The 27,373-nt window shown below is 39.2% G+C and overlaps 2 protein-coding genes and 1 pseudogene across 2 annotated transcripts; 1 reads left to right on the forward strand and 2 right to left on the reverse strand.

The window, feature by feature from the left end:
- The first annotated feature begins 15,271 nt into the window (after nucleotides 1-15,271).
- Nucleotides 15,272-16,881, forward strand: LOC111887454 (THO complex subunit 4A). Its single transcript, XM_023883629.2, has 5 exons — nucleotides 15,272-15,537; nucleotides 15,781-15,936; nucleotides 16,031-16,099; nucleotides 16,179-16,363; nucleotides 16,461-16,881. Exons 1-5 carry the CDS (start codon nucleotides 15,376-15,378, stop codon nucleotides 16,666-16,668), a joined length of 780 nt encoding a protein of 259 aa, XP_023739397.1. The 5' UTR covers nucleotides 15,272-15,375; the 3' UTR covers nucleotides 16,669-16,881.
- Nucleotides 16,882-17,181: 300 nt separating this feature from the next.
- On the reverse strand, nucleotides 17,182-22,345 carry LOC111887453 (ribosome biogenesis protein bms1). Its single transcript, XM_023883628.2, has 15 exons — nucleotides 22,062-22,345; nucleotides 21,683-21,829; nucleotides 21,496-21,586; nucleotides 21,285-21,403; nucleotides 21,012-21,202; nucleotides 20,136-20,934; nucleotides 19,951-20,050; nucleotides 19,352-19,868; nucleotides 19,140-19,239; nucleotides 18,834-19,052; nucleotides 18,501-18,740; nucleotides 18,223-18,432; nucleotides 17,884-18,153; nucleotides 17,605-17,793; nucleotides 17,182-17,522 (listed from the first exon to the last, which is right to left on the reverse strand). The coding sequence occupies exons 1-15, from the start codon at nucleotides 22,227-22,229 to the stop codon at nucleotides 17,367-17,369; spliced, it is 3,516 nt and encodes a 1,171-aa protein (XP_023739396.1). The 5' UTR covers nucleotides 22,230-22,345; the 3' UTR covers nucleotides 17,182-17,366.
- Nucleotides 22,346-23,526: 1,181 nt separating this feature from the next.
- On the reverse strand, nucleotides 23,527-26,135 carry LOC111887480 (pyruvate kinase isozyme G, chloroplastic-like; annotated as a pseudogene).
- Between the last annotated feature and the right edge of the window lie 1,238 nt (nucleotides 26,136-27,373).

Raw genomic sequence — 27,373 nt, forward strand, 5'->3', positions numbered from 1 at the left:
CATGATCTAGCTCATCGATTTGCTATGAAGGATTTGGACTTGCTGCGTTATTTCTTGGGTATTGAGGTAGCTCAGTCTAAGAAAAGGTATCTTCTTTCCCAGACTAAATATATATCTGACTTGTTTACATGGTCGGGCCTCTCTGACAATAGGATTGTTGATACTCCTCTTGAAACCAATGCACAGTATTCTCCTAGTAATGGTGTTCCTTTGTCCGATCTGAATCTTTATCGCACTGTTGTGAGAAGTTTGGTCTATGTCATAGTTACTCGTTGAAATATTGCTCATGTTGTTCATGTTGTCAGTCACTACTACCTTTGTTCATTGGGGAGTTGTTCTCCGTATTCTGAGATATCTTCTTGGCAATCAGTTTCAGACCCTCTTGTTCCCTCGAAGTCTTCTCTTGAGTTACGTGCCTATAGTGATTTTGATTGGGATGGTGATTGTCATGATCGTAAGTCCACCACTGGATTTTGCGTATTTCTTGGAGAGTCTCTTATTTCATGGAAGATCAAGAAACGGGACGTTGTCTCTAGATCTTCCATGGAGGCTGAATAGCGTGATATGACTGTAACTACATGTGAGATTATCTAGTTACGGTGGCTGCTTGCGGATATGAGAGTTCACATTTCTTCATCTACTCCCTTGCATTGTGATAACAAAATTGCGATACAAATTGTGAAGAATTCTGTTTTTCATGAGCGGGAGAAGCACATTAATGAGATTGATTGTTATTTTACGAGTCATCACCTACTGCTCGGGACCACTTCACTTCCGTTTGTTTCATCAACCTTGCAGCTTGCGGATATTTTTACGAAGGCTCTATCAGCTTCTCGGTTGTGGTTCTTACGTGACAAACTCTCAATGCTAATTGTTGTGGCATTGTGAGTTTGAGGGGGATGTTGACCTATAAATTATTAGTTCACTTGTTTATGGACCCTTTAGCCTTTAGCCCATTAGAGTTTTTGTCTAACTAGTATTTATATATGTTTTATTCTTTATAGTCTTTATGTTTTTCATTGAGAACCCTTGAAAATTTTCTTTATCATAATCATATGACAATGTTATCACTCACCACTCTAGTAACATAGTTAATGAAATGCATTAAGTAGTAATAAAATCACAGAAGCATTAATATGGTATTAATATCATAGAAACATTAACGTGATATTAATATCATAGAAAGAAGTGAAGTAATATGGAATTAACAAAAAAAAAATAGAATCAAGTGTAATAACATATGAGGAGTGGTTCTTCTGTTCCTCACGACCTCTCTGATTGTTGTTTCTTTTCTTAATACAATTTGTTGCTTCCAAAATAAAATCAAACGTATTAAAATCATAGAAGATAGAGGGCATTGAAGATGTCTATGATCGTCATGAATATCCATTGTGGGCAGCAAAAAACCCCAATGCAACAATAACTTGGGTTGATTGTTGTAAAATTTGAGAACCCTCAATTTTGAAACGTAATATGTATTCGTGATATGAGTCCAACATTATAGGATTAGGAACAATATTATCATTTTAATTGTTTTTATAATTATAATGCAATTAAAATAATTATATATTGTTTTAAAATGTTAACAATAAGGATTTGGACAAATTTAATACTTTGAAAGCTTATAAAGGGTGAATATGATATTAAGAAATTTGATCGGGTAAATAGATATTTTGATTTTTAATAAGGATATATATGAAATTCTCATAATAAATTTATTCCGATAAATTAACAATATAGTTTACTAATTCTACAAGTTTGACCTCACTTTATCCTTACAATAACCACCCCTTAATGTTTTTTTTAATAGCTCATAATCTAAACTTAGGTGATGTTTATTTTTTGTCCGCAGATTTTCCTGGTCTCTTCTGCCTGCGCAGCGCAGACCACGCGCATACATTAGCTTTCGCGGACTGTTTGTTTTTTTTGAAGATTGCAGACCTAAAAATGTATGTGCGCCCTCTTCTTGGCGCAGATGTGGACCAGAGTTTTCTAACATCTTCAAACATCTTCTAGCCTAAAAAAACATATATACTTTATTTTTTTTTTTTTTTAATTTTTTTAAATTTATATTTATTCCAACTTTATTAGTGATAAATAATTTGTCAAAAAAAAAAGTTACAATACTTAAAAAGAAAAGTTCGACGACACAAACATGATATTTTTGACAAATTTATAAATAAATGTTTATTACAATAATGGTCGTTGAAGTTGTTTATATAAATATAAAAAAAAATATATTCTTATATTTTTTGTACCAAATTTTATAAAAACATTATTTATTAAAGCACGTTAATTTCTTAGAAAAAATATTTATGACATATTTTAAATTGATGTAATTGAAAAAATCGAAGTTAATTACCATTCATTTATATATCAAATTCTTTGATTCCTATTTACAATGTTTAGGCATAACTTTAAGACCAAAGTTGTTGGTTTTTATTAAATATATACGTTAATTTGTGTAACGCCCCATTTTCTGGTATGTAATTTAAATAACTATTTTCATTTCTTAAGGGGTACTCGACGAGTCTATAGCCCGACTCGTCGAGCAGAGACAAGATGATCACGCAAATTGAGTTGGCTACTCGACGAGTCCATATGCTGGGACTCGGCGAGTCCGCCTGTCTGGATAAAGCCTAATTTTAAGGGTCTACACCCTATTTAAACACATTTATGCCCCCCAACCTCACCTCCATCACCTTCATAGCATTTCTTATCAAACCCTAGCCTCCTTAAAGAGTGTGTGAGTGATTGTTGCCTTGTGAAGGAACTTTTGGTGCATTTTGGAGCAAGTAGAAGAAGGAGAAGGTTGAAGAGTCCAAGGAAGAAGAAGTAGATATGGAACACACTCCTTTGTGGTCATCTTTTATGGTAATAAAGTCTCCATCTTGCTTATTGACCTTATAGATCTAGTTTGTCCCCAAATGGTTGATATTAAGCTCAAAAACCCCAAATCCTTTGTAATAAAGCCTTATGATCGAGTTATACTTCAGATCTGGACCCTCATTGCATTCTAAAAGTCTAAAGTCTCAGTTGTGGTCGTGATTGAGGTCCCTCTTGAGCTTGGAACCCCATTAAGAGCTTAGATTTGGTATTTGAAGCCTTTAAAGTCATGCATGCACGTAAAGTTTGCAACTTTACGTGATAAGCATGCCCTAGAAGCTTGGATATGTGATTTGGAGCTGCTGCATGGCTCAAATCAGGTCTGTATGGAAAAAAGGACTGAATGGACTCGGCAAGTCTCAAGGTTGACTCGGCGAGTCATATGAAGATAGTCGTGGACTCGACGAGTTGGATGAGCAACTTGGCGAGTCCGATGAAGATTGCCTTAGACTCGACGAGTTGTTCATACAACTCGGCGAGTCAGATGAGTTTTCCCGATTAAAGTAGAGTTTGAGGGAAATAGCTTCATTCCTTCTTAGTTACATGTGAAGTTAGCAACTTTACGTGTTCAGATTGTCCCTGGAGCTTAGATCTGCGAGTTAGATGCTCTGGAATGGATTAGAATCGATTGTATGGAATCTGCACGTTAGGATTCGGCAAGTTGTTCTTCGGATTCGACGAGTCGAGTCGCGAGTCCCCCATCTTTCTTCGATTTGTGAGTTCAGGGTGAATTAGTGAGTGGGAAAGGGACTCGGTGAGTTAAAGTCAGAGTTAGTAATGGAGGGACTCAGCGAGTCCGCGCCCTGACTCGGCGAGTCCGGTCAACTGGAAGTTGACTTTGACTAGGGGTAGAATAATCATTTTACCCTGAGGGCATTTATAAGTGCCTGATCTAGTGTTTTTAGGATTTGTAGCCAGGGAGTTCCGGAGCAGCAGTCAGGCAGTTTCAGATTTAGCATCTCGGCAGCCATCGTTACTAGGTGAGCTTCCTTCCAGTAGGAACGGGTCTACGGCCACAATGTCGGCCCGTTTAGTTAGCAGTAGTATCGGACTTTGGTCCGATGCAGTAGTTCAGTGTGCTTGATGTCTTTGTGATTCAAGCATGTCTTTGTGCTATGTGTTCCGGACTTCAGTCCGATGCAGTATGCAGTATATGTGCTTATGCTAGTTGATATGTTTATGCTATGTTATGCTCAGTCAGTTCCCGGACTTCGGTCCGATGCAGGGGACACAGTCCCAGTTAGTTCCGGACTTCGGTCTGATGCAGAGGGCAAAGCCCTGGTTAGTTCCAGACTTCGGTTCGATGCAGTTTCCGGACTTCGGTCCGATGCAGTGGGCAAGGCCCAATAGTTGTTTATGTGTTGTTGTATGGTATGTGGTAGTTTGGGAGAGCTCACTAAGCTTCGTGCTTACAATTTCAGTTTTGGTTTCAGGTACTTCCGCTACCAAAGGGAAGAGCTCGGGATGATGGCATCGTCCACACCACAACTTCAGTTTATCCTGGGATTTTATTTCGGATATTGTTATGATTGATGTAGTTTTGTTTTGACACAGTACTATGGCATTTGAGTTGCTCATTCCATGATATTATTACATATGATATTCGAGGATTGAGTTTTAGTAATATTAAAACAAAAAATTTTGGTCTGTATTTTGGGTCGTTTCAAGTTGGTATCAGAGCCTTGGTTTGATGGATTCAGGCATGCTTTCGAGTGTGTCTGAACTTAAACTAAGGAAATGGTGAAAGATTTTTTTAAAAAAGAGAAACATTTTCGAAAAGAAATTTTGAAAAGAACTTAGAAAGAAAAAGAGTTTTCTTAAAAAGGGATGTGGTGCATGCGATCAGCCGAATTACCCATACAAGCTTATGTTATGATTATCAGTTTTAGTTTCATTAAAACAACATGCTAGAATAGGACTAAGGAGCTAGGAGGATGCCTTATGTGGCTGCTATATGTGTTTCAACTTCATGAGAATTGCATGCTAGTATTGATTAGACAGCAGTAGGATAGCCTGGTTAGGTTATGCCTGATAGTATGAGCTTAGCATTGTATGCTAGTGCAAATTAGTCAGAATGACAACCAGAGTGGTATATGCATGACTATGTGTAGCACCTGGTTCCTGGTACGTAAATCTTAATTGAGTACTTCCCTTCCTTTTAGTCTTGGACTCGGCGAGTCATAGGTCCGACTCGCCGAGTGGATGCGGGACCCGGGACAAGTTTAAGTTGGCGACTCGGCGAGTCCATATCCTGGACTCGGCGAGTCACAGCTGTTGGATGAAACCCTAAGTTCCAGGGGTTTGCACCCTATTTAAACGACTTAACTGCCCCAAGCCAGCCCCCATTCACCCTCAGAGCCCTGTATCTCTCTCTAGTCTTGCTTTCTTGTGAGTTTGAAGTGTTTTGTGGTGTATTGAAGTTTCTTTGAAGGAAAAGAAGAGGGAATCAAGAAGAGGAGAAGGAGGCCAAGCATCTCTGTGTCATTCCAACGTTTCCCCTAAGGTATAGCCCGTTTCCCCTCTGTTTTTAAGCTTATAGCTACATAAAAGTCCTTTTTGAGCCATTTCCAAGATTGTGTATGCTTGAGGGTTTGTAATAAGTCGATTGGCCTCTAGATCTAGGCAAGATTGAGCTCCAGGAGCTCAGATCTGTTAGCTTTATGGCCCCATGTTGCTTGTTCACCCTAGATCTACCCTTTTGAGGCATTTTGAGCCCTAAAATCCATATTGGTGAATATCCACACGTAAAGTTGGAAACTTTACGTGTGATTCGTGTCCTAGAAGTCCAGATCTGTGAATGGCATGGACTGGAATCGAGCAAATCTGTGTATTTAGTGGGTGCATGGCAACGACTCGACGAGTCGTTCATGTGACTCGGCGAGTCTGTTCGCGAGTCTCCGAGCTTGTCCCCTTTTCGTAGTGTCGAGTGAGTAGTGAGTCACGGGGTGTGACTCAGTGAGTCGGAAGCTGAACTCATCTATGGAGGTACTCGGCGAGTCAATGCCCTGACTCGGCGAGTTCAAGGCAATCTCCTTATATCAAGAACAGACTCGACGAGTTGTTCATACAACTCGGCGAGTCGCAGCATAAGTGTTCTTCGGACGAAGATGGACTCGACGAGTTGTTCATACAACTCGGCGAGTCTTAGCATAAGTGTTCATCGGATGAAGATGAACTCGACGAGTTGTTCATACAACTCGGCGAGTAGGATGAAGGACTTGAATATCAGTTTAGAAGGAGAACTCGTCGAGTCGTCGCCTAACTCGACGAGTAGGAATGGGATCCAGGACAATCGTTTGGGTGGTGACTCGGCGAGTTGGAAAGCCAACTCGGCGAGTCGGGTCAACTGAAAAGTTGACTCTGACTTTGACTTAGGGCATGGTCAGGGGTAAAATGGTCATTTTACCCAAAGGTCAGTGAGCAGTGTTTGATTGAGTATGTTGTGGGAATTGCAGCCGGAAGATTTCCGGAGCAGCAGCAGCAGCAGTAGGCAATCAATTCCCGATCAGATCAGCAGCTACTTCGAGGTGAGTTACCTTCCAGTAGCGGTGGGTCTACGGCCACAATGCCGGCCCACCAATAGGAGTTGTATGTTAGATGATTGTCTTTGTGATATCATCTAGGTTCGCTACTACCTGATATGTTGTATGCTGGCATGATATGTATATGTGATAGTTGTAGAGTTCGGTTGTTAGGACCGAAGGGTAGGTCGGACACCCCAGGTATGTCTGACAGTACGTGATGATATGATTGCATGCTAGCTTGTTATGTTATATGAGATAAAGGTAGTAAGAGGGGACTAGTCCCCGAGGATCGGTTGTTAGGACCGATGGGTAGTCAGCACCCCAGAATGGCTTGACATGGGTAGTCAGCACCCCAGAATGGCATGACATGGGTAGTCATCACCCTAGAATGGCTTGACATGGGTAGTCAGCACCCCATAATGGCTTGACACGGGTAGGACGGCACCCCAGAACGGCCGTACCGGGTAGTCAGGCACCCCAGAATAGCCTGACAGTATGTGTGTTATGTGTTCGTATGGTATGTGGTACGATGGGGGAACTCACTAAGCTTTGTGCTTATAGTTTTCAGTTTTGGTTTCAGGTACCTCCTCAGCTAGGGGAAAGGAGCCGGCGCGGTAGCAGCATGTCACACACACACTCTCCGGTTTCCGCATTTACGAGCTTCACTAGGATTTGTACTCTGATATTTCGATTGGTTGTATGATTTGGCTTTTAGACATGGTTTACGTTGTGATGTGGTTTGATCAAACAATGTTTTTAATTATTAATGTTTTCTAAAGTAATGTTTTAAAAACAAAATTTTTGGACATGAAAATTGGGTCGTTACACTATATACTCAATGCTCGAATGTTGTTTGCTTTGTGCTTTTAGGAGTTCTAGTTGTCTTTCACTAACTAGTAAGCGAATATGTTAAGTCACATATTGCAAGGATTAAATAATTTTAGAAGGTTAGGTCTAGCTCTATTTCGCAGCTTTAGTTTGAGTCCAACCGTTATAGGGTAGGATCCCTTATTCGAAGAATTATCTAGTCTGAGTGATATGTAATAGTATTCGCGAGCTAGTTAAGGGAAGAAAGTGGGGACTTCTTATGCAGCTGATGGCGGAGAGTGGGTTGGTGATCACCCTAGGGCCAGCCTAGGATGAGATCAATAGTAGTAGTAGAAGGGACTTGGTGGAGTCGAGGCAGTTCTTAGGAAGGTACAGATAGATGTGGAAGGTAGTAGGGGCCCATACGACTGAAAGCATAGGATCTGTACTTGAATCAAGGAAGGCCAAGGCGAAACCAAAAAACTTGTAGTAATAGTGATCCCTCGAGATATATCAGTATTTATGACGTTGTCGTTATGTGTTTCAGAATGGTGGTTTTACGCCCTAGACCAGCAGTCGGTAGTTCAGGTGCCGATGAGGGATCAAGACCAGGCTCGGGAGCCGAGCATTTGGATGATCAGACTAGGGAGTTCCTCTCTTCAGAGATTACTCGCATCATACTCAAGCAGACTCCTGTGATCTTTGGTTCGATCAAGGAGGGTATTTTGGAGCTGATGAATGAGAGGTTGAACATTTTTTGTGCTGAGGTGGCGACCATGATGGGGTCGCGTACGCTCACTTTCAGGGAGTTCAGAGCCTGTGGAGCTCCTAACTATCATGGGGCGCGGGACCCCATAGCGAGTACCAGGTGGTTGGCGGATGTAGCCAATGCTTTCCGCACCAGCAGATGTCCCGAGGGGGACAAGGTCAGACTAGCATCCTGTCTTTTGAAGGACAGGGCACGAGATTGGTGGGAGGAGATCGGACATGTCATCGGGGATGACACAACACTTGATGCGATGACTTGGGCTGATTTTACTACCAGGTTCAGAGCCGAGTTTGCACCGGTTATCAAGTTGCAGCAGTTAGCCAGGGAGTTTCAGGATCTCACCCAGACTACAGAGACAGTGGCGGAGATTACCATCAAGTTCAAGGAGAGTGCTCTTCTAGTTCCTCAGTACGCAGCTGATGAGGAAATGAAGAAGGCCCGTTATCATGAGATGTTGCGGAGTGATATCTGCCAGTTTGTGAGCCTGTCCAGCTATAAAACGCTAGATGACATGATTGCTAGGGCTCGTGAGAGAGATAGAGATTGATCTAGAGATGGAGAGGAAGAGGAAGCCAGAGGTGGTATCTGGCACTGGGAGTTCGGGCAAAAAGCCCAAGGTATCATATCACAGATCTAAAGGATAGCAGAGCCATAGTCGGTGTGGCAAGTATGGGAGATTGCACGATGGGGCGTGCAATGCAGGGTGTCTCGGTTGCTACAAGTACGGCCGGACCGGGCATATGAGCAAAAATTATACAGCTACTCCCACCGTTACCGCAACATCTGATCTGATTTGCTTACATTGCAATCAGAGGGGACATAAAAAGTCCCAGTGTCCGAGTTTTCCAGCAGCAGGGAAGGTGGCAACACCTGCCCCTGCAACATTGAGGATTATAGACGGCCGTCAAGGCCGAAGTGAGGCGCTAGTGGCGAAGAGTAGAGCTTTTTAGATGAAAGAAGAGGAGGCGCGAGCGAATCCTGATGTGGTGACGGGTATGTATCTCCCCTTCATCTCTTTATCATTATTGTTGATTGTTTCTTATAGTTATATGTTTTTATATAGGGTCGTTCCTAGTGAACGGCATATCAGCTACGGTGTTGTTTGATTCGGCGGCTACCCGATCATTTGTTTCACTTGCGCTTAGCAAGAGGTTTAGCAGAGCTCCGAGGGAGCTGGATTGTCCACTTGAGGTTGAGATAGCTGATGACAGGACCGTCAGGGTCGTGAGAGTACATAGGGCTTGATCGCTGCAACTATTTGATGATCAGTTTTTAGTGGATTTGGTTCCTATTCCCCTGCGAGGGAATAAGGTTATAGTGGGTATGAATTGGCTGAGCCCCAATGGGGAAGTGATTGATTGTGAGCTTCAACTAGTGAGGGTCCGCACCCCTGGTGGGGGAGAGTTAGTGATTCAGGGCGAGAGGTCACAGCGTGGACCGATTCTTTGCTCGGCAGCGAGAGCTCGACGCTACTTCCAGCAGAGTTGCGCGGGGTACGTCGCTTATGTTTTGGATGACCGGGAGAAGGGCAAGGAGAATGTTGACGATGTACCGGTAGTGCGAGACTACCCGGACGTATTCCCGGAGGATTTGCCTGGGATACCTCCGGAGAGACAGGTTGAGTTTTGGATTCACCTGGTTCCGGGTGCGGCTTCGATAGCCAAGGCGCCGTATCGGTTGGCTCCTCCAAAGATGCAAGAGTTGTCTATGCAGCTGTGGGAGCTGCTAGACAAGGGTTTCATCAGACCGAGCAGTTCACCATGGGGAGCCCCGATTCTGTTTGTGAAGAAGAAGGATGGGTTGCACCGTATGTGTATAGATTACCGGGAGTTGAACAAGGTAACTGTGAAGAACCGTTACCCACTCCCGAGGATACATGACTTGTCCGATCAGCTTCAGGGAGCATCTTGGTTTTCCAAGATTGATCTGCGCTCCGGTTATCATCAGATGCGGGTCAGAGGTGAGGATATTCAGAAGACAACTTTTAGGACTCGTTATGGTCATTATGAGTTTGTGGTGATGCCGTTTGGGCTCACCAACGCTCCAGCCGCATTCATGGATCTCATGAACCGCGTATGCAGGCCGATGCTGGATCGGTCTGTGATAGTGTTCATTGACGATATCTTGGTTTATTCCAAGACTCAGGACCAGCATGAGAAGCACCTAAGGGAGGTGCTAGAGACTTTGAGGAGGGAGAGACTTTTCGCGAAATTCTCCAAGTGCGAGTTCTGGTTGCGCGAGGTGTAGGTCCTTGGACACTTCGTCAACCATAAGGGGATATTGGTGAATTTGGCCAAGATAGAGGCCTTGATGCAGTGGGAGGTCCCGAGGTCTCCATATGAGATTTTGAGCTTCCTAAGGTTGGCAGGGTACTACAGGAGATTTGTCCAGGACTTATCCAAGATAGCAGTTCCAATTACCCGACTGACGAGGAAGTCGGTGGTGTTTTGCTGTGGGCCTGAGCAGTAGGCAGCATTTGAGACCCTCAGACAGCGATTGTGCGAGGCACCGATTCTTACCCTACCAGAAGGAGTGGATGACTTTGTAGTCTATTGTGATGCTTCGATCACATGGATGGGAGCAGTGTTGATGCAGCGAGGGCATGTGATAGTTTATGCCTCTAGACAGTTGAAGCCTCACGAGGCTAACTATCCGACGCACGATATAAAGTTGGGGGCAGTGGTGTTTGCCCTCAAGATTTGGAGACATTACCTCTATGGGGTCTGCTGTACCATTTACACAGATCACAAGAGTCTGAGGTACCTCATGGACCAGCCGAATTTGAATATGAGGCAGCGTCAATGGTTAGATGTGGTAAAGGACTACGATTGTGAGATCCTTTATCATCCGGACAAGGCCAACGTTGTGGCCGACTCCCTGAGCCGCAAGGCGATGGCGGCACCGATCAGAGATATATGTCTGAGGATGAAGGTGATTACTCCATTGTTGGAGCAGATTAGAGAAGCATAGGTTGAGGGCCTGAAGGAGGAGAGGCAGAAGTGTGAGAGGATTATGGGCCGAGTAGCTTCTTTCGACTATGACAGTCGAGGATTGCTAACCATTCATGGGAGAGTCTGGGTGTCGTATTGGGGAGGAGTACGGCAGGTGTTGATGGATGAGGCCCACAAGTCTCGGTTCTCCATCCATCCAGGGGCGACGAAGATGTATAGAGATCTTCGACACGATTATTGGTGGCCCTGCATGAAGCGGGACGTAGCCTGGTACGTAGAGATATGTCTGACCTACAGGAAGGTCAAGGCAAAACACCAGAGACCCCACGGCAAGATGCAGCCATTAGACATTCCTATGTGGAAATGGGAGGATATCACTATGGATTTCATCACTAAGCTTCCCATGACCGCACGTGGAGTTGACTCGATTTGGGTCATAGTGGATCGGCTGACCAAGAGCGCGCATTTCATACCGATTTAGGAGAGCATATTGGCTAAGAAACTAGCCGATATTTACGTACGCGAGGTAGTGGTATGGCATGGAGTGCCTGTATCAGTAGTATCAGACCGAGACGTCTATTTTATTTCCAGGTTTTGGAAGCGGTTTCATGACGAGATGGGGACTCGTCTTCATTTTAGCACCGCTTTCCAGCCCCAGACGGATGGGTAAAGCGAGAGGATGATTCAGACTCTCGAGGACATGCTTCAGGCATGTATCCTAGATTTTGGTGGCAGTTGGGATATGTATCTTCCTTTGGCAGAATTTTCGTATAACAATAGTTACCACGCTAGTATTGACCGCCCTCCTTTCGAGATGCTCTACGAGAGGAAGTGTAGGACCTCGATTTGTTGGGGCGAGGTCGGTTAGCGAGTCATCGGGAGCACCAAGGCAGTGCTCAAGACCACAAAGTTGATCCAGCAGGTCTGTAGCAGATTGCAGACTGCGCAAAGTCGACAAAAGAGTTACGCCGACAAGAGGCATTCGGACTTGGAGTTTCAGGTGGGCGATATGGTCCTCCTGAAGGTATCACCCTGGAAGGGTGTTATCAGATTCCAGAAGAGGGGCAAGATGGGCCCTAGGTTCATTGGTCATTTTAGGGTTTTGGCCTGGTGGGTTGGGTTGCTTATCGGTTGGATCTTCCGGTGGAGCTTAGCCAGATCCACAACACTTTCCATGTTTCTCAGTTGAGGAAGTGTTTGGTGGACGAGTCAGCAGTTGTACCCTTGAGGGATATTCAGGTTGATAGCAGCCTGAATTATATCGAGAGGCTAGTTGCGATCTTAGATCAGAAAGCAAAGACCTTGAGGAACAAGGTTGTTCAGTTAGTGAAGGTGCAGTGGCAGCACCGAAAGGGTTTAGAGTGGACGTGGGAGACCGAGGGGGGGGGGGATGGGGGAGCATTACCCAGAGTTATTTTCAGATTTAGCAGCAGCGGACTTCGAGGACGAAGTCTAAGATAAGTGGGGGAGAGTTGTAACGCCCCATTTTCTGGTATGTAATTTAAATAAGTATTTTCATTTCTTAAGAGGTACTCGACGAGTCTGTAGCCCGAATCGTTGAGTAGAGACGGGATGATCACGCAAATTGAGTTGGCTACTCGACGAGTCAATATGCTGGGACTCGGCGAGTCCGCCTGTCTGGATGAAGCCCTAATTTTAAGGGTCTACACCCTATTTAAACACATTTATGCGTCCCAACCTCGCCTCCATCACCTTCAGATCATTTCTTATCAAACCCTAGCCTCCTTAAAGAGTGTGTGAGTGATTGTTGCTTGTGAAGGAACTTTTGGTGCATTTTGGAGCAAGTGGAAGAAGGAGAAGGTTGAAGAGTCCAAGGAAGAAGAAGGAGAAGGTTGAAGAGTCCAAGGAAGAAGAAGTAGATCTAGAACACACTCCTTTGTGGTCATCTTTTCTGGTAATAAAGTCTCCATCTTGCTTATTGACCTTATAGATCTAGTTTGTCCCCAAATGGTTGATATTAAGCTCAAAAACCCCAAATCCTTTGTAATAAAGCCTTATGATCGAGTTATACTTTAGATCTGGACCCTCATTACATTCTAAAAGTCTAAAGTTTCAGTTGTGGTCATGATTGAGGTCCCTCTTGTGCTTGGAACCCCATTAAGAGCTTAGATTTGGTATTTGAAGCCTTTAAAGCCATGCATGCACGTAAAGTTTGCAACTTTACGTGATAAGCATGCCCTAGAAGCTTGGATCTATGATTTAGAGCCGCTGCATGGCTCAAATCAAGTCTGTATGGAAAAATGACTGAATAGACTCGGCGAATCTCAAGGTTGACTCGATGAGTCATATGAAGATAACCGTGGACTCGACGAGTTGGATGAGCAACTCGGCGAGTCCGATGAAGATTGCCTTAGGGCATTTATAAGTACCTGATCTAGTGTTTTTGGGATTTATAGCTGGGGAGTTCTGGAGCAGCGCTCAGGCAGTTTCAGATTTAGCATCTCGGCAGCCATCGTTACGAGGTGAGCTTCCTTCCATTAGGAACGGGTCTACGACCACAATGCCGACCCGTTTAGTTAGCAGTAGTACCGGACTTTGGTCCGATGCAGTAGTTCAGTGTGCTTGATGTCTTTGTGATTCAAGCATGTCTTTGTGCTGTGTGTTCCGGACTTCGGTCCGATGCAGTATGCAGTATATGTGCTTATGCTAGTTGATATGTTTATGCTATGTTATGCTTAGTCAGTTCCTGGACTTTGGTCCGATGCAGGGGACACGGTCCCAGTCAGTTTCGGATTTCGGTCCGATGCAGTTAGTTCCGGACTTCGGTCCGATGCAGGGGACACGGTCCCAGTTAGTTCCGGACTTCGGTCTGATGCAGAGGGCAAGGCCCTGGTTAGTTCCAGACTTCGATCCGATGCAATAGGCAAGACCCAATAGTTTTTTTATGTGTTGTTGTATGGTATGTAGTAGTTTGGGGGAGCTCACTAAGCTTCATTCTTACAATTTCAGTTTTAGCTTCAAGTACTTCCGCTACCAAAGGGAAGAGCTCGGGATGATGACATCGCACACACCACAGCTTCAGTTTATCCTGGGAGTTTATTTCGGATATTGTTATGATTGATGTAGTTTTGTTTTGACACAACACTATGGCATTTGAGTTGTTCATTCCATGATTTTATTACATATGATATTCGACGATTGATTTTTAGTAATATTAAAACAAAAATTTTTGGGTCGTATTTTGGGTCGTTTCAATTTGTACCATTTTTATTTCCATTTTTATACAATAATACATAAAAGTTTATTTAGATTTGTTAATTATTTATAAAAAAGTCATAAATATATTAAAAAATCACTTTGTAGTTTAAAAAATCAGTTTATTTAGATTTTAGTTTATTCTAGTAGCCTGCAAATGTTAAAAAAACAAACATTATTCTTTTTTCAAACTGCAAACGTTTGGTCTACTTCTTCTGCTGCAGATGTCTACAGATGTGGTCCGCAGACTGCAGACATTTTGCCTAAGAAAAAACAAACAATACCTTAAATTACATCAATATTTCAAGCAAAATTTTACACTTTAACCCCTCGAAGGAAGGACATAATCTCCAACTGTTTATATTGTTAGGTTATTTCCCCTTTAATATGCTCATCACATACAGGTATCTTTTCTCAATTGCATGATATCGTGTATATAACTAGGGTTTTATACTTGTTATTAGAAAAGCCAAATAAATCAATAAAAAAAACAATTAATTTGGTCTCCTAAAAATATGGTGTCTTCTTGACTTGGACTTATAGCACATGTATTTATGTAATATGTGTCATGTGAAGCATTTTAAAGTTGAGTTCAAAGAAACAACATACATAGCACATGTATTTATGTAATATGTGTTATCTGAAGCATTTTAAAGTTGAGTTCAAAGCAACAACGTACATGAATATTAGGAGTTACTCTTTAAGATATTTAACAAATCTATCTTGGATGTCACATTCCTCTATAACTAATTTCTAATTTCAAATTTGAATAACTTACTGATTGTTAGATATAAATGTGTAAATGTTAAATGATTACTATGATAACAAAGACTTCATAACAATGAGTCAATGATTTTGCATTTTTAAGAATTGGAACATATCATGGAAGTGATCTATCATTATCCATGACCCTTCCTGAATCGACCCGACCCACGATCCTTCTTCTTCCAACACAGTGATGCGTTATATCCATTTTGATGGTTTGGACGGAGTTTTGCTCACCCTTATAATGAAGGGACTGGTTATGACAAAATAGAACTACATGTGCTCAAAGTTCAGTTGAGAAAAACTGGAGGTGGAAAATTGTAAATTTATATGATCTCCCCTTTTCGTTGATAGATAGATCGTGAAGCCAAGGGTTTGTCATGCGGAGCTAAACCCTACTACTGAAACTCTACTTCTGCTCAAAATTTTCTAAGGGTTTTGTATCAATTGCTCAATCATGTCTAATTTAGATATGTCTCTCGATGATATGATAAAGGCGAACAAGAAATCACGAGGGTCTGACAACCCTAGATCTAAAGCTCGTAATTCCGGCCCTGGCCCCTCTCGCCGTTTGCCAAATCGTGCCTCCAATAGGTCAACACCATACGGCGCTCAAAAGGTACGGAATTTAAGACAGAGTTTGATTGATCCGTCGAATAGCAGGTTTTACGTGCTTGCAATGGTTACTAGATCTCATCAAAGAAGTGGCGTAACAAAAAGATTCAGTATCTAATGAATGTCAGAAGTAAACCTAATTGGGATTGCAAGATTGATTTTGCTTTAATGTGGGCTAAAGTTACTTTCTAGTTTCCTCTCTTCAACAGTATCGACTCTTTATGGTCTTGTTTGATATATCCTACAGGTTGAAGCACCAGATACAACATGGGGACACGAAATGTTCGAAGGTCATGCTGCAGCACACCCTGCAAGATCAAACAGGGTGTCGTCAGGAATAGAGACTGGCACTAAACTTCTTATAGCTAACTTGGATTATGGTGTTTCTAATGACGATATCAAGGTAGTTTTGTAGGATTTATGTGAGTCTTGATCAATATATTATGACTATAAAGCTTCTATTTTCTTGGAACATTAAAATTGTTTGATTTATGCAGGAGCTGTTTGCAGAGGTTGGTGACATAAAGCGAGCATCAATACACTATGATAGAAGTGGCAGATCAAAGGTACTTGATTTTGGGAATAATCTCATCCTTTCAAGAAATTTTAATTGCTTGGTTGAGTTTTGAGCGTTTTTTATATTAGGGAACTGCAGAAGTAGTCTTTTCAAGGCGTAGAGATGCAGAATTGGCTATTAAAAGATATGATAATGTTCAATTAGATGGAAAGCCTATGAAGATTGAATTAATAGGAACAAACATGGGAAACGATGGTGCTGCTTTCATGCCTCCTGCTTCCAATTATGGAGGGCAAAATGGTCCACCCACAAGGTATTATCTCTTTTTTGATAGCAGTTTGATTTCTGATCAACTAGTGGACTCTTTTTGTCTTTTTATTTGAGTTATTGACGTATAACTTTGGAAACAGAGGTGGGGTTATGGGAAGACTTAGAGGTGGTGCTCGGACAATGAGGGCGGCAGGGGGTGGAGGAGGAGGAGGTGGTGGTGGAAGAGGTAGGGGTGGTGGCAGAGGCAGAGGAAGGGGTAGAGGGGGAGAACGTGGTGAGAAGGTGTCTGCAGAAGATTTGGATGCAGATTTGGAAAAGTACCATGCTGGATCTATGCAGACAGATTAAAGCAAGATAGACATTAAAAACTTGAAAGGGCAGTTTGGGTTTTTCCACTTGAAGGGTGAAGAGGTGTTGTTTGTATTCTTCAGTTTTTTTTTTCTGTTTACTCTTTTGAATGAGAGGATAATGTAATGTTTGAGATGCTGAATGTTTTATTTATTAAAGCGGTTGTTTGTTCACTTGGAATATGTTTGTTATAAAAGAAATTGTAACTGTGCATACGGATCTCATTTTAGATGCTATAAATACTACATATTTTGACATGAACAAAGGGTCATGAAATTATATTTTGCATTTGGTAGTTATGTGTAATGTTTGTTAAAAGATTGAATGTGAAAGAAACTAGCCAATTTCTAAGCACAAATTAATATTTTACATCTTTGTAGCATTAACCAAGAAACTTGGACAATAAATTTGCTTTGAATTACTGACTACATCTCCTTATGGTTGACTCTAGCCTTAAGAAGAATATTTTGTATAAATGAATCATTTCTTAGTCTTCAAACTTTAATCCAAGTATTAACGAACCGCAGGAAAACCAATCTCATATATAACTTAACCAAAATTTTACAACATTTTTGCCGGCAATACGAGTCTAAATTATAAAATAATACAATCTCACCTTCAAGTTTATCCCACTATTCATAAAGCCTCGAAAACTTAACAAAAACACAAACCATTAAATGCAAAAATTATAAGTGGCCTCAATCTCTGCGCATTTTCTTCTGCAACTTATCTTGGCTACGAAACCTCTCCCGTCTTTCTTCCCTTTGACGTTTCTTTGTCACCACTTCTTCCTTAGCTTTCTCCACATCATACTTTTTCTTCTTCTCCATTTTCTTCACTTTCTGCTGCTTCATCTACAAATCACCAAAACAAAACCCCATCAAATCATTCCCCCCTTCTAAAGTTATTTTTACAACAAAAAAATAAAAAACAAACCTTATTATGCCTAATCAACTGCAAATGCTGCACGAGTTTATGAACATCTCTCTCATGTGGTTCTGGAACAACCGCCCTCCCATCCTTCTTTGTCTTCACATCCTTCGGCTTTGACCGGAATGGCAACGAACTTTGCAATGATTTCGGGACCACAACCGGGTTGAACTTCTTCAACGGTCTTTCTATCCTCTGTATTACAAAATAAAAAAAAATGTAATTTACTTCATTCTAATTTAATTTTTCTACCATGTAAGCATACATCATTAACATTTTACATACCTTGTAGTGAGAATCTTTGTTGTCAGGAATTGGAACATTATATTCTCTTCTCAATTCCGCTACTGTTCTCACACCGCGCCAGGTGTCGCCACGTGGTTGCAAGGCGGTTGTCAACGGGTTATAAAAACACGGGACATCAACTTGAGTCCACGCGCGCAAAAATACAATATCACTCATTAAAATCTTATCTTCAAAAGTACACCTCGCTATTCCTTCTTCAACTTTTCCCCCCATCTTTTTAGGCTTATTACCCAACTCAATCTTTCCCACCTGTCAACACATCCAAAATTTTCATAAACAAATTTCACACCCAAAAAAAAAACTAAATTTTTTTTTTACCTTTTTCACTTGTCCACGAATCCCACTAACAGTTCGAATCGACGCGCCTTCGAATCTTGCCACTTCAAGGTCAGAAGTGAACATTTTTTTAATAAGTGCGGTTTTTTTGTAAATTTTACACGGTTCGCCAACTAGTTTTAGTTTTTTAACGATTTTTGCGGAATGGTTGAACTCTAGGACAACCGCAGTAGCTGTGATTCTGAATGATGCCTGGAAAAGAAAAGAAAAAAGTTACGCTTTAGCCCTTAGAGAATTAGTAAAGTTACGGTTTTGTTCACCTGACTATTTGAGAGATTTTGGACGGCTACGATCCCGGTGTTGGGAGGGGCGAGTGGGCCCCAGAACATGGCGAGGCAGTGCATGTGTTCGGGGGTGTATTTTAGCATACGGTGGCGCCCGTTTATGTCTTCAATGGCGTATATTGGGAGTGTTTGGTAACGCCTCCATCCGATTGAAACGATTATTGGATCTTTTGTTTTTAATACTTTTTTATGCCATCTGTGTCGCTTAAATCTTGCCTGAAATATACAATTTAAATATTGGTAGATTGTAAATAGTAATTCAAAAGACAAATTAATAAATGTTTTATTTTTATATTTTATTCTACTAACCTGCATGTATCCAACGTTTTCTTCTGTGAGGCCGATTCCACCAATGAGAAGAGGATGACAAGGGTCAAAATGGTCAATCATTTCATATGGGACATTATGAATTTCTAATCTGAGGTAGGTTCCAGTGCGGTGACCCTCTATTTCTAACCGTGTGGCCTCGTCTAGGTCTTCAAGTTCAGCTATATTTCTTTGTCTCTGAAGCTCAGCTTCCTCTTTCAACTACAACATCCATTTCATGAATTAATAACAAAAGAATAGAACTTTTTTAATGAGAATTTAAAAAAAAAAATTGTGGAAATTTTTTACCTTGTCGATATAACTAACTTCATTAGCTTTGTTGTTATTACTCTTGATTTTTTTATTGTTGTCATCATCATCTTCATCAGATGAATCGGATTCATTGTATGTATGTAGGAATTAAGGGCACAAAAGCATAAACTTCAAAATCATGTGATTTATATAATTTATTAATTATTAATTATAAATAAATAAAATGAAATGAATTTTTTAAAGGATATTGAGCATCGAATTTTGCACGAAGAGCAAGTTTTTTGAGCCTTCGTTCTTCAGCAACTGAGTCAGGCTCTGTTTTATCACCTTCATTCTTCTCACCTGTTTCCAAGTCTTCAAACTCACCAAACACAGGGGCATCATCGTCATTTTCACCGTCCACGTCAGCACCTTCCACTCGACGAGCAGCCTTTGACCAGTCTCCGGTTACAAAACGATCACGAATGCTTTCAATTGTTTCTCCATCTTTCCAGTCTTTTACATTAGCAAAGTTTGTGAATTTGGAACTATCTTCTGTATTTACCATATTGCCCTCCACTCCTTCGCTTGATTTCTTGTTTCCTTCACCTTTGGGCTTGAAAAACTCATCATCATCGCTTCCATTTGCATCAATTTCTTCATGGGAAGAAGCATCTGGTTTTGTTTCAGACTTCCCATACACAAGTTGCATAAGATTAATGCTTTTTCTTGATATTGTCCTTTCAATTAATGATTCTTTCCATTTTGAAGCATTCCCTGCATTCTCTATTTTCATAAAAACTAATTTTTTATATTGCTTCAATTAAAACAAATCTAGATATGTTAAAAATATGGAATCTTTTTTTACCTTCTAGATCTTCTTCCTCTTCCTCTTCTTCTTCCTCAGAAGAATTTTGATCATCATCTGAATCATTATCTTCTTCTTCATCATCATCTTCATCAGTAGCCTGTAAATATAAAGTATAAACAAATTACATGAGAACAAATCTTTTGACAAAAAAAAAACTTCATAGTAAAAAAAGTATATAATACCTCTTGATCATCAAGCTCGCTTTCGTTTCCAAAAACTGCTTTTCTCCTTCTTCTTCCCTCATGAATCTCAACTTCTTCCTGAATGTTATCTTTGACTTTTTGACTATCAGTTGACTTTTCATGAGGGTTGTTATCTTCATCAGAGTCATCAACATCTTCTTCATCTTCACTTTCCTCATCAGAACCAACAGTATTAGCTTCCTCCATAGGTTCAATGGAGTTATTTTCATCACCATTTGTAATTTTTCCACTTTTTTGACTAAAAAGATTGATAAAACTATTATTTAACTTCTCATCAACAGAATATTTCGTGTTTTGTAGTGATTTCACAAGATCTGCGCCTACATCTCTAGCTCCTGAACCATCATCTTCATCATCTTTTTTAGAAAACTGAACAAAGTGATCATTAATGTTTATATAAACAGCATCTTTATCGTATAAAAGATCCCCTAATCCAGACATAGGTGCATAAAAAAGCTTCTCTTTATCACGTAACCCTTTCTTTTTTGCAGCTGAAGGTAAAGGGCAAGGATCAGGTAAACCTGTTACACCTGCTACATTATAATCTCCTACACCAGCAATATGCACTTTAGTTCCTTTTTTCATATTGCAACCACGTAAATAACCATATAATGTCACATTTCTATCACATTTTTTATTGGTCGACACTTTATCTGGAGGTGTAACATCTTCAAAACGGTCTACTAGAATGTAAGGATGATTGGTTCTCCATGAAAGAGGATGAAATTTCATAACAGAAATGAATCTTGCAAGATTATGAACTTCACGCTTCACATACCTGAAAATAATGGTACCTCAGTTATATATGTGTTTTACATGAATAAAAAGAACATAGAAGTGTGTAAAGAAACTTACTTTCCATGAATAAGACCAGATAAGTAGAATAATTTTGCCCCATCATAAATTTCTGTCCAGAAACGATGTTTGAGTCTTTGCTTTGTCTTTTTGAGTTTCTTGACATCTTTGAACTTATCAAGATGTGTAAGAACACCCATAACTTTTGGGAATCCATGAACTTGCATGATGTTAAGAAACTCAAATGTTTCCTGAAAAATGTATATGTGAATGTTGCTATGAGGATTTAGAAAATCATGTGAAAAGTTATTAAAAGAAGTAACAAAAACTCACCATTTCAAAACCATAGCTTCCATCAATAAGCAAAAGTGCAAGATCAGCAAATTTAGCAGCATCGATCATACCATTGATATCATTTGGGCACTCCACAAATTGTAGCCTTCTTTGTTTACCTAATTAAACAAAAGGGATGTGTGTATCAAAACTCATGAATACTATGAGTACCAATTTCATAACATATGTTAGAATTTTTTTATAAACATACCTGATACAATAGTGATTGGACCTCGCACATCTGGTATGTTATGCTTGGTGTAGTGCTTGATAAGAGATTTTATAAGTAGAGACTTTCCAACCTAAAATGAAAATGTTACAACTGAGGTTAATTTTTCCACCTGAGGTGTTTAAGCTGAATTGGATTCAGCTAATTATAATTGATATTTGATGAGAACCTGAGGAGGGCCATGGACAACGATAACATAAGGAGCAGGTTCCCCTGTATTGCGATCAATAGTTGGAATGTGGAGGCGACGCTGCTCTTTCTCTGAAGCACGGGATTGTAGACGCTTAGCTTTCACAGTTGAATTGAATGCGAAAGCCTGCATAACAGTTTAAAGGTTTTGTCAAACTTTTGAAATTGATGGAAACAAAACTCGACTATAAAAGCTTTGAAATTTGACCGACTACAATCATATTTACTACATTTTGTTCCAACGTTCCAACAATAGGGCACCAATTCGATCTTGAGAAATGAAATAGATTGTGGAAGATATAAAAAAAAACGGCTATGGATCATGAAAAAACAGGAAAATTAAGAAACATTCGGAAAACCTTAGGGTTTCGCTTCTTATCATCAGTGAGGTCGCGTTTCTTCTTATCAGTACTAGGGTCTCGCTTCTTATCATCGGTGAGGCCGCGTTTCTTCTTATCAGTATCGGATTTTTTCTTGGCTGAGGGGCCAGATTGACGAGACCTGTGAGACTTCTGAGATCGCTCCATGCTCCCTGTGTGTGAGGAAACGGAGATTAATGGCTGCGACAGGGGTTAGCAGAGCTCCTTCGAGGGTTTAAGGTTTTGCGGCGGGAGGTGACAACCGCCCTTGCAAAATCTGAAATTACAAAAGATGCCCAATTCTAGCTTAAAAGGGTTCGAACATGGTCTTGCACTTCGTGTCCTTCTAAAATTAGAAAAATATAAATATAGTCCCTTAACTTGTTGCCAAATATTTAGCAAAATCTAAAATATAAATCGTTAGGGTAAAACTCGTGGAAACAAGCCACATTGTTAATTTTAAATAGAAAAAAATAGATTATGTAATAAAATAATATATCATTAATTTAAAAAAACTTATGAATCGTGATATTGTATTTTTTAATAATTTTGTAATTTGTATCGTTAAAAAAGTATGTTCCTAAATAAACTAAACATGTAATTTCAAATACTAATATGTTGGATTTATCATTCATACATAAAATAACAAACTTAAGTTGCCAATTAGCTAAGGAAATTTCGATTTTCTGGCCTAAAGATGCCCAAGTTATATTATGTTTTACTTGCAATTTATCAAACAATTGGAACATGTTAAATGATCATAAATCATCTAAAAGATATTTTATGATGATACAACTTATTATTATTTTTTTAGAAAAAAAAACATGCATTGATATTATAGTTTTTTAATCATATATAATACTAATTATTCATAAAACTCATAATAATTATTGGCTAGCATTTACAGGTTTCAACTTGCTTGTGAATTGATAACTATATAGTAAGGTTAACTTACTATATTGGTGAATACACTTTTGTTTGCTCATTTGATCATCCAATTATGTTTTACAACATAAAACATTTTCCCATTGCCAACCATTGTCAAGATGTTCTATACAGTTTTGAATATACCTGCTACAATTGACAAATCCCTAAAAAAGACCTTTATACCCTTGGTTCTTCTTATTGCACCAGATCATCTCACCTATATTATTCACCTATATTGTTCTTCCTTCCAAGAAAACTAAAAGTCATCGATTTATACACAAAGGTTAAAGATACTACAATTAGAGTTCAACACCGAAATAAACTAATAATTCATCAAGAACTATAACAAACCTGATATGTAACCTCTCAAATAATTATGTCTCAAACAAATATCAGTTGAGTTCCTTTTGGATTATCTCAATTTACTCATTTCACAACAAAAAGAAATAAATATTACAATCATGTGAGTTGTTAAAGGATTTGGATATTGAAGAGATCAGCACCTGCTATTAATTTCTTTTAATAGGAAGAGTAAACATTAAGGATTTATAAAAGAAAAGAGCTCGGTTGTTAATAAAATTAGGTATTGAATCAACAATTTGAAATAAAGACAACCCAAAAAGCTCTTTCCTGAAATATTTAGGGCTCTTGAAAAAGTCTCCTCAGCATCATCAGAAAACTCCATATAAATTGGTATCGCACCATGATAAAGAATCAGTCTCTGCTTAACACGTTTTCTGCACAAATTTATGATTTTTTAGGGTTAAATAGCAATGTGATTCAAATACAAAGCAATTTTCACTTCTATTATAATTAGGTAAATTATTCAAGAGTAAATTACACGAATGGTCCCTGTGGTTTAGGGTAATTTGTGTGTTTAGTCCCTAACTTATTTTTTTAACTCGGAAGGTCCATATTGTTTGTTTTTGTTACGCGTTTGGTCCCCGTCTTACCTAAAAAGACTATTTTGTCTGTGATTTTTTAATTTATTTAAATAAACACACCCCCAAACCCACCCCCTCACATTATCTTACCTATCCAACCATTTTTTTCCTATTTAAATAATAGTATTTTTAGGTAAGACAGGGACCAATCGCGTAACCATAACAACGGTAGGGACCAAGCGTATAACAAAAACAAATAGTAGGGACCTTCCGAGTTAAAAAAAATAAGCTAGGGACCAAACGCGCAAATTACCCCAAACCATAGGGACCATTCGTGTAATTTACTCATTATTCAAAGTAAAAATAGAAAGATGAGAATTTAGACTCACTCGTTTGTGAAGGCAAAGATAGTTGAGGAAGGGCGACAATGGCTTAAAATCACATCCATTTATCCTGTTCTTATGAAGACAATGATAGGAGTAGCAACATTGTTGGCTATTGTTGCAGCATGGAAGGCAAAAATTTCACCCATATGGCTCTACAAAAGTTATAAAATACACTTAATGACCATTTTACCCTTGCACTCCAAATTTCAAATATTCATCTATTAGTGCATACCTTGTATGCCAAGTGACGCGAAAGAGAAATCGAGTTCGAGTTGACTCGCGAACTTGACTCGATTCTTAACGCCACAGTGTGCATAACTTTCACAACTTTTAGTGGAAAACTGAGATAAGGTTGAATGTTAAAAGTAAATTAATGATTTAGTAAAATACAGATAATAAAATTGATGATATTAATAATAAATCCATAAAACTTACTTTCTATGAGCAGTTTCACCTGAAAGCATGACAACATCAACACCTTGTCTTACAACTACTGCAATGTCAGAAACTTCAGCTCTTGTTGGAGTTGGATGATCAATCATGCTTTCTAACATATTTGTTGCTACTATAACTATTTTTTTGCAACTTTTGACACATTCTAATAATATTTTCCTATTTATTAAACAACAATCAATTATAAAATTATGTAAATTTAGCAACAAATATTCATGGTTATTATTTATTAAAATCAAGTTTACCTGCAATAAAGGAACTTCTTCAATTGGAAGCTCTGCTCCAAGGTCACAACGTGCAACCATTGCCTTAATACATGAATATTTAAAACTTAATATTAATAATAATAATAATAATAATATTAGTGGAGTTAAATCAAATCATTGAAATTAAAATGCTAACCCCATCAGATGCAGAAAGTATGGAAGGAAGATTGACTATTGAGTCTGCACTTTCGATTTTTACAATCACACGGATATCTGCATTGCATCCTACAAAATACATTTTCTAGAAGCTTAGTTAAAATAAAAATAAAAGGAAATATTATTTTATAATTTACAAAGAAACCTTACTTTTCCGATAATCTTTCAGCTCATGAACCACTTCAACATCCTTCACAAAGGAAACAACATAGAATTCAACTTCGTTATCCACTCCAAACTTTATATCTTCCCAATCTTTATCTGTAAACAGAATCAAATTCACAATTCAATGAAATTAACAAATAATTTTAAACTAATTGTAAAATAGGATGAAAGTAAACTTGTTATTGAAGGCAAAGTTGCACTTTTTCCACGCACGTTGAGATGTTTCCTTGATTTCAATTCTCCACCATCAATTACTTCACATTTTACTAAATCTCCAGTCTTGGATTTAACACCTAATGACATCATCCCCCTTCAAGAAAAAGAAAAAAAGTACCTTTATACAAGGGAATATATATATATATATATATATATATATATATATAACATTTTATAAATTTTGTCACTTGTATCTTTTTTAGAAGTGTTAATGAGGTAATCTTACCATCAACCAATAGTATGTCACCAGGTTCAACATCATTTATAAAGCCATCATAATTTACACTGACAATGTTGTTTGTGTTAACTCCTCTTTTAAATTGAATTCTTGCCCCTCATGAAGGAGAATTGGTTTAGCTACATCTCCACTTCTGACCTCAGGTCCCTAAAGCAACATGATTCATATGAAAAATAGTAGAATGAATACTTTTATATGTACTTTTCATCTCTTTGATTCAGGGCTTAATAGTTTAGAGATGAAAACAAAATGCATACCTTAGTATCCAACATTATAGCTATGACTTTTTCATTGAACTAAGCATTGTATTCTTTGACAATATCAATGGTGTTCTGATGTGATGCATGATCTCCATGCGACATGTTAAGGCGTGCCATATTCATCCCTGTATTATGTGATGCATGATCTCCGTGTGACATGTTTCTGCAAGAAATATCAAGGTATATTAAAATTAGTTGCTTTTAAAGAAACCAGGCATATACTTACAAACTTAAGCATAGATGGAAGGTATATTAAATGGACATTGTTTGACTTCTCAAATGCAGCTCACATAGCAGATGCAAGGCCACTTATACAGGTCAAAGTGGTAATGATTAAATTCTTGTTGCCGTCATATAACCGAGTTGTAAGAGCCCCCAACAATTCCACCGAAATAACAACACATCACAGTGAAAAACATGAAACAACTTCCATTTACTTTTAAGTTTTAACTCATTAATGCAAATTATTACCGGTTCTAGTAGACTAATTTACCTTTTCTAATCTCTGCCAACCCACTTTTACAAATTATTATATAATCATTTAAGGATCAAATTATAATTTTAAAATATTCATATTCATGCTATCTGGAACATAACTGATTGTCAAAGTAGAGTAAAATATCCTACATGCCCTTATTTGGTCTATTACATCCTTAAATTAATCGAATTTTACCACTCATCCTAAAACTATCGGCACAACATATAATTACAACTGATTGCTTAATTCTCATTATTCAATATCACACATGAAAGTGATGTTAAAGTCTAAAGAGTATTTGGATTACATGTGGAGATTTGGAGTGTAGAAATATACATGGGAAGGGATGACAATGAAGTAAATCAAATGACATGTTATGGTGCGTGATAGTGCATTATTTCCGAACTGAGGTTTAGGATTTTCGGAACAGTTGAGGTGTCCGGCGAAATATCGGTTTGAGATTTCGAGATATCTAGAGGCAGTCGCGCTTGGAGGATTTTGAGGTTTTGTCTGAGTTTCGGGATATTTGGAGTTGCTTGGTTTCCATCGGGAAGATCATTGAGTGTTTACATGGTATGTTCCATGAGTCAAGTGTGATGTACCTGGTGGAACAGTCTATGGAGTAAATTGTTAGTATGCCCACTGGTGATGGTTCGAACCCTAAGTAGGGGAGAACTGGGTAGTCAATTGGGAAGATCAGCGATTCATTCAAGAGCGGTTAAGGAACTGGTTATGGAGATTTGCGGTGTGGAAACTTGAGACCTAGGTTATTGGTGGATGACACAGGGTGCAATAGTTAAGATTTGCAGGCATAGGTATAGATTGTAATCTATACTCCAGAAGAGGGAAACATTTGGTTTGTTGACCAATTTTAGAGTCGGTA

Source organism: Lactuca sativa, chromosome 6 (assembly GCF_002870075.4).
Source record: "Lactuca sativa cultivar Salinas chromosome 6, Lsat_Salinas_v11, whole genome shotgun sequence".
In the NCBI taxonomy this organism is placed as follows: Eukaryota; Viridiplantae; Streptophyta; class Magnoliopsida; order Asterales; family Asteraceae; genus Lactuca; species Lactuca sativa.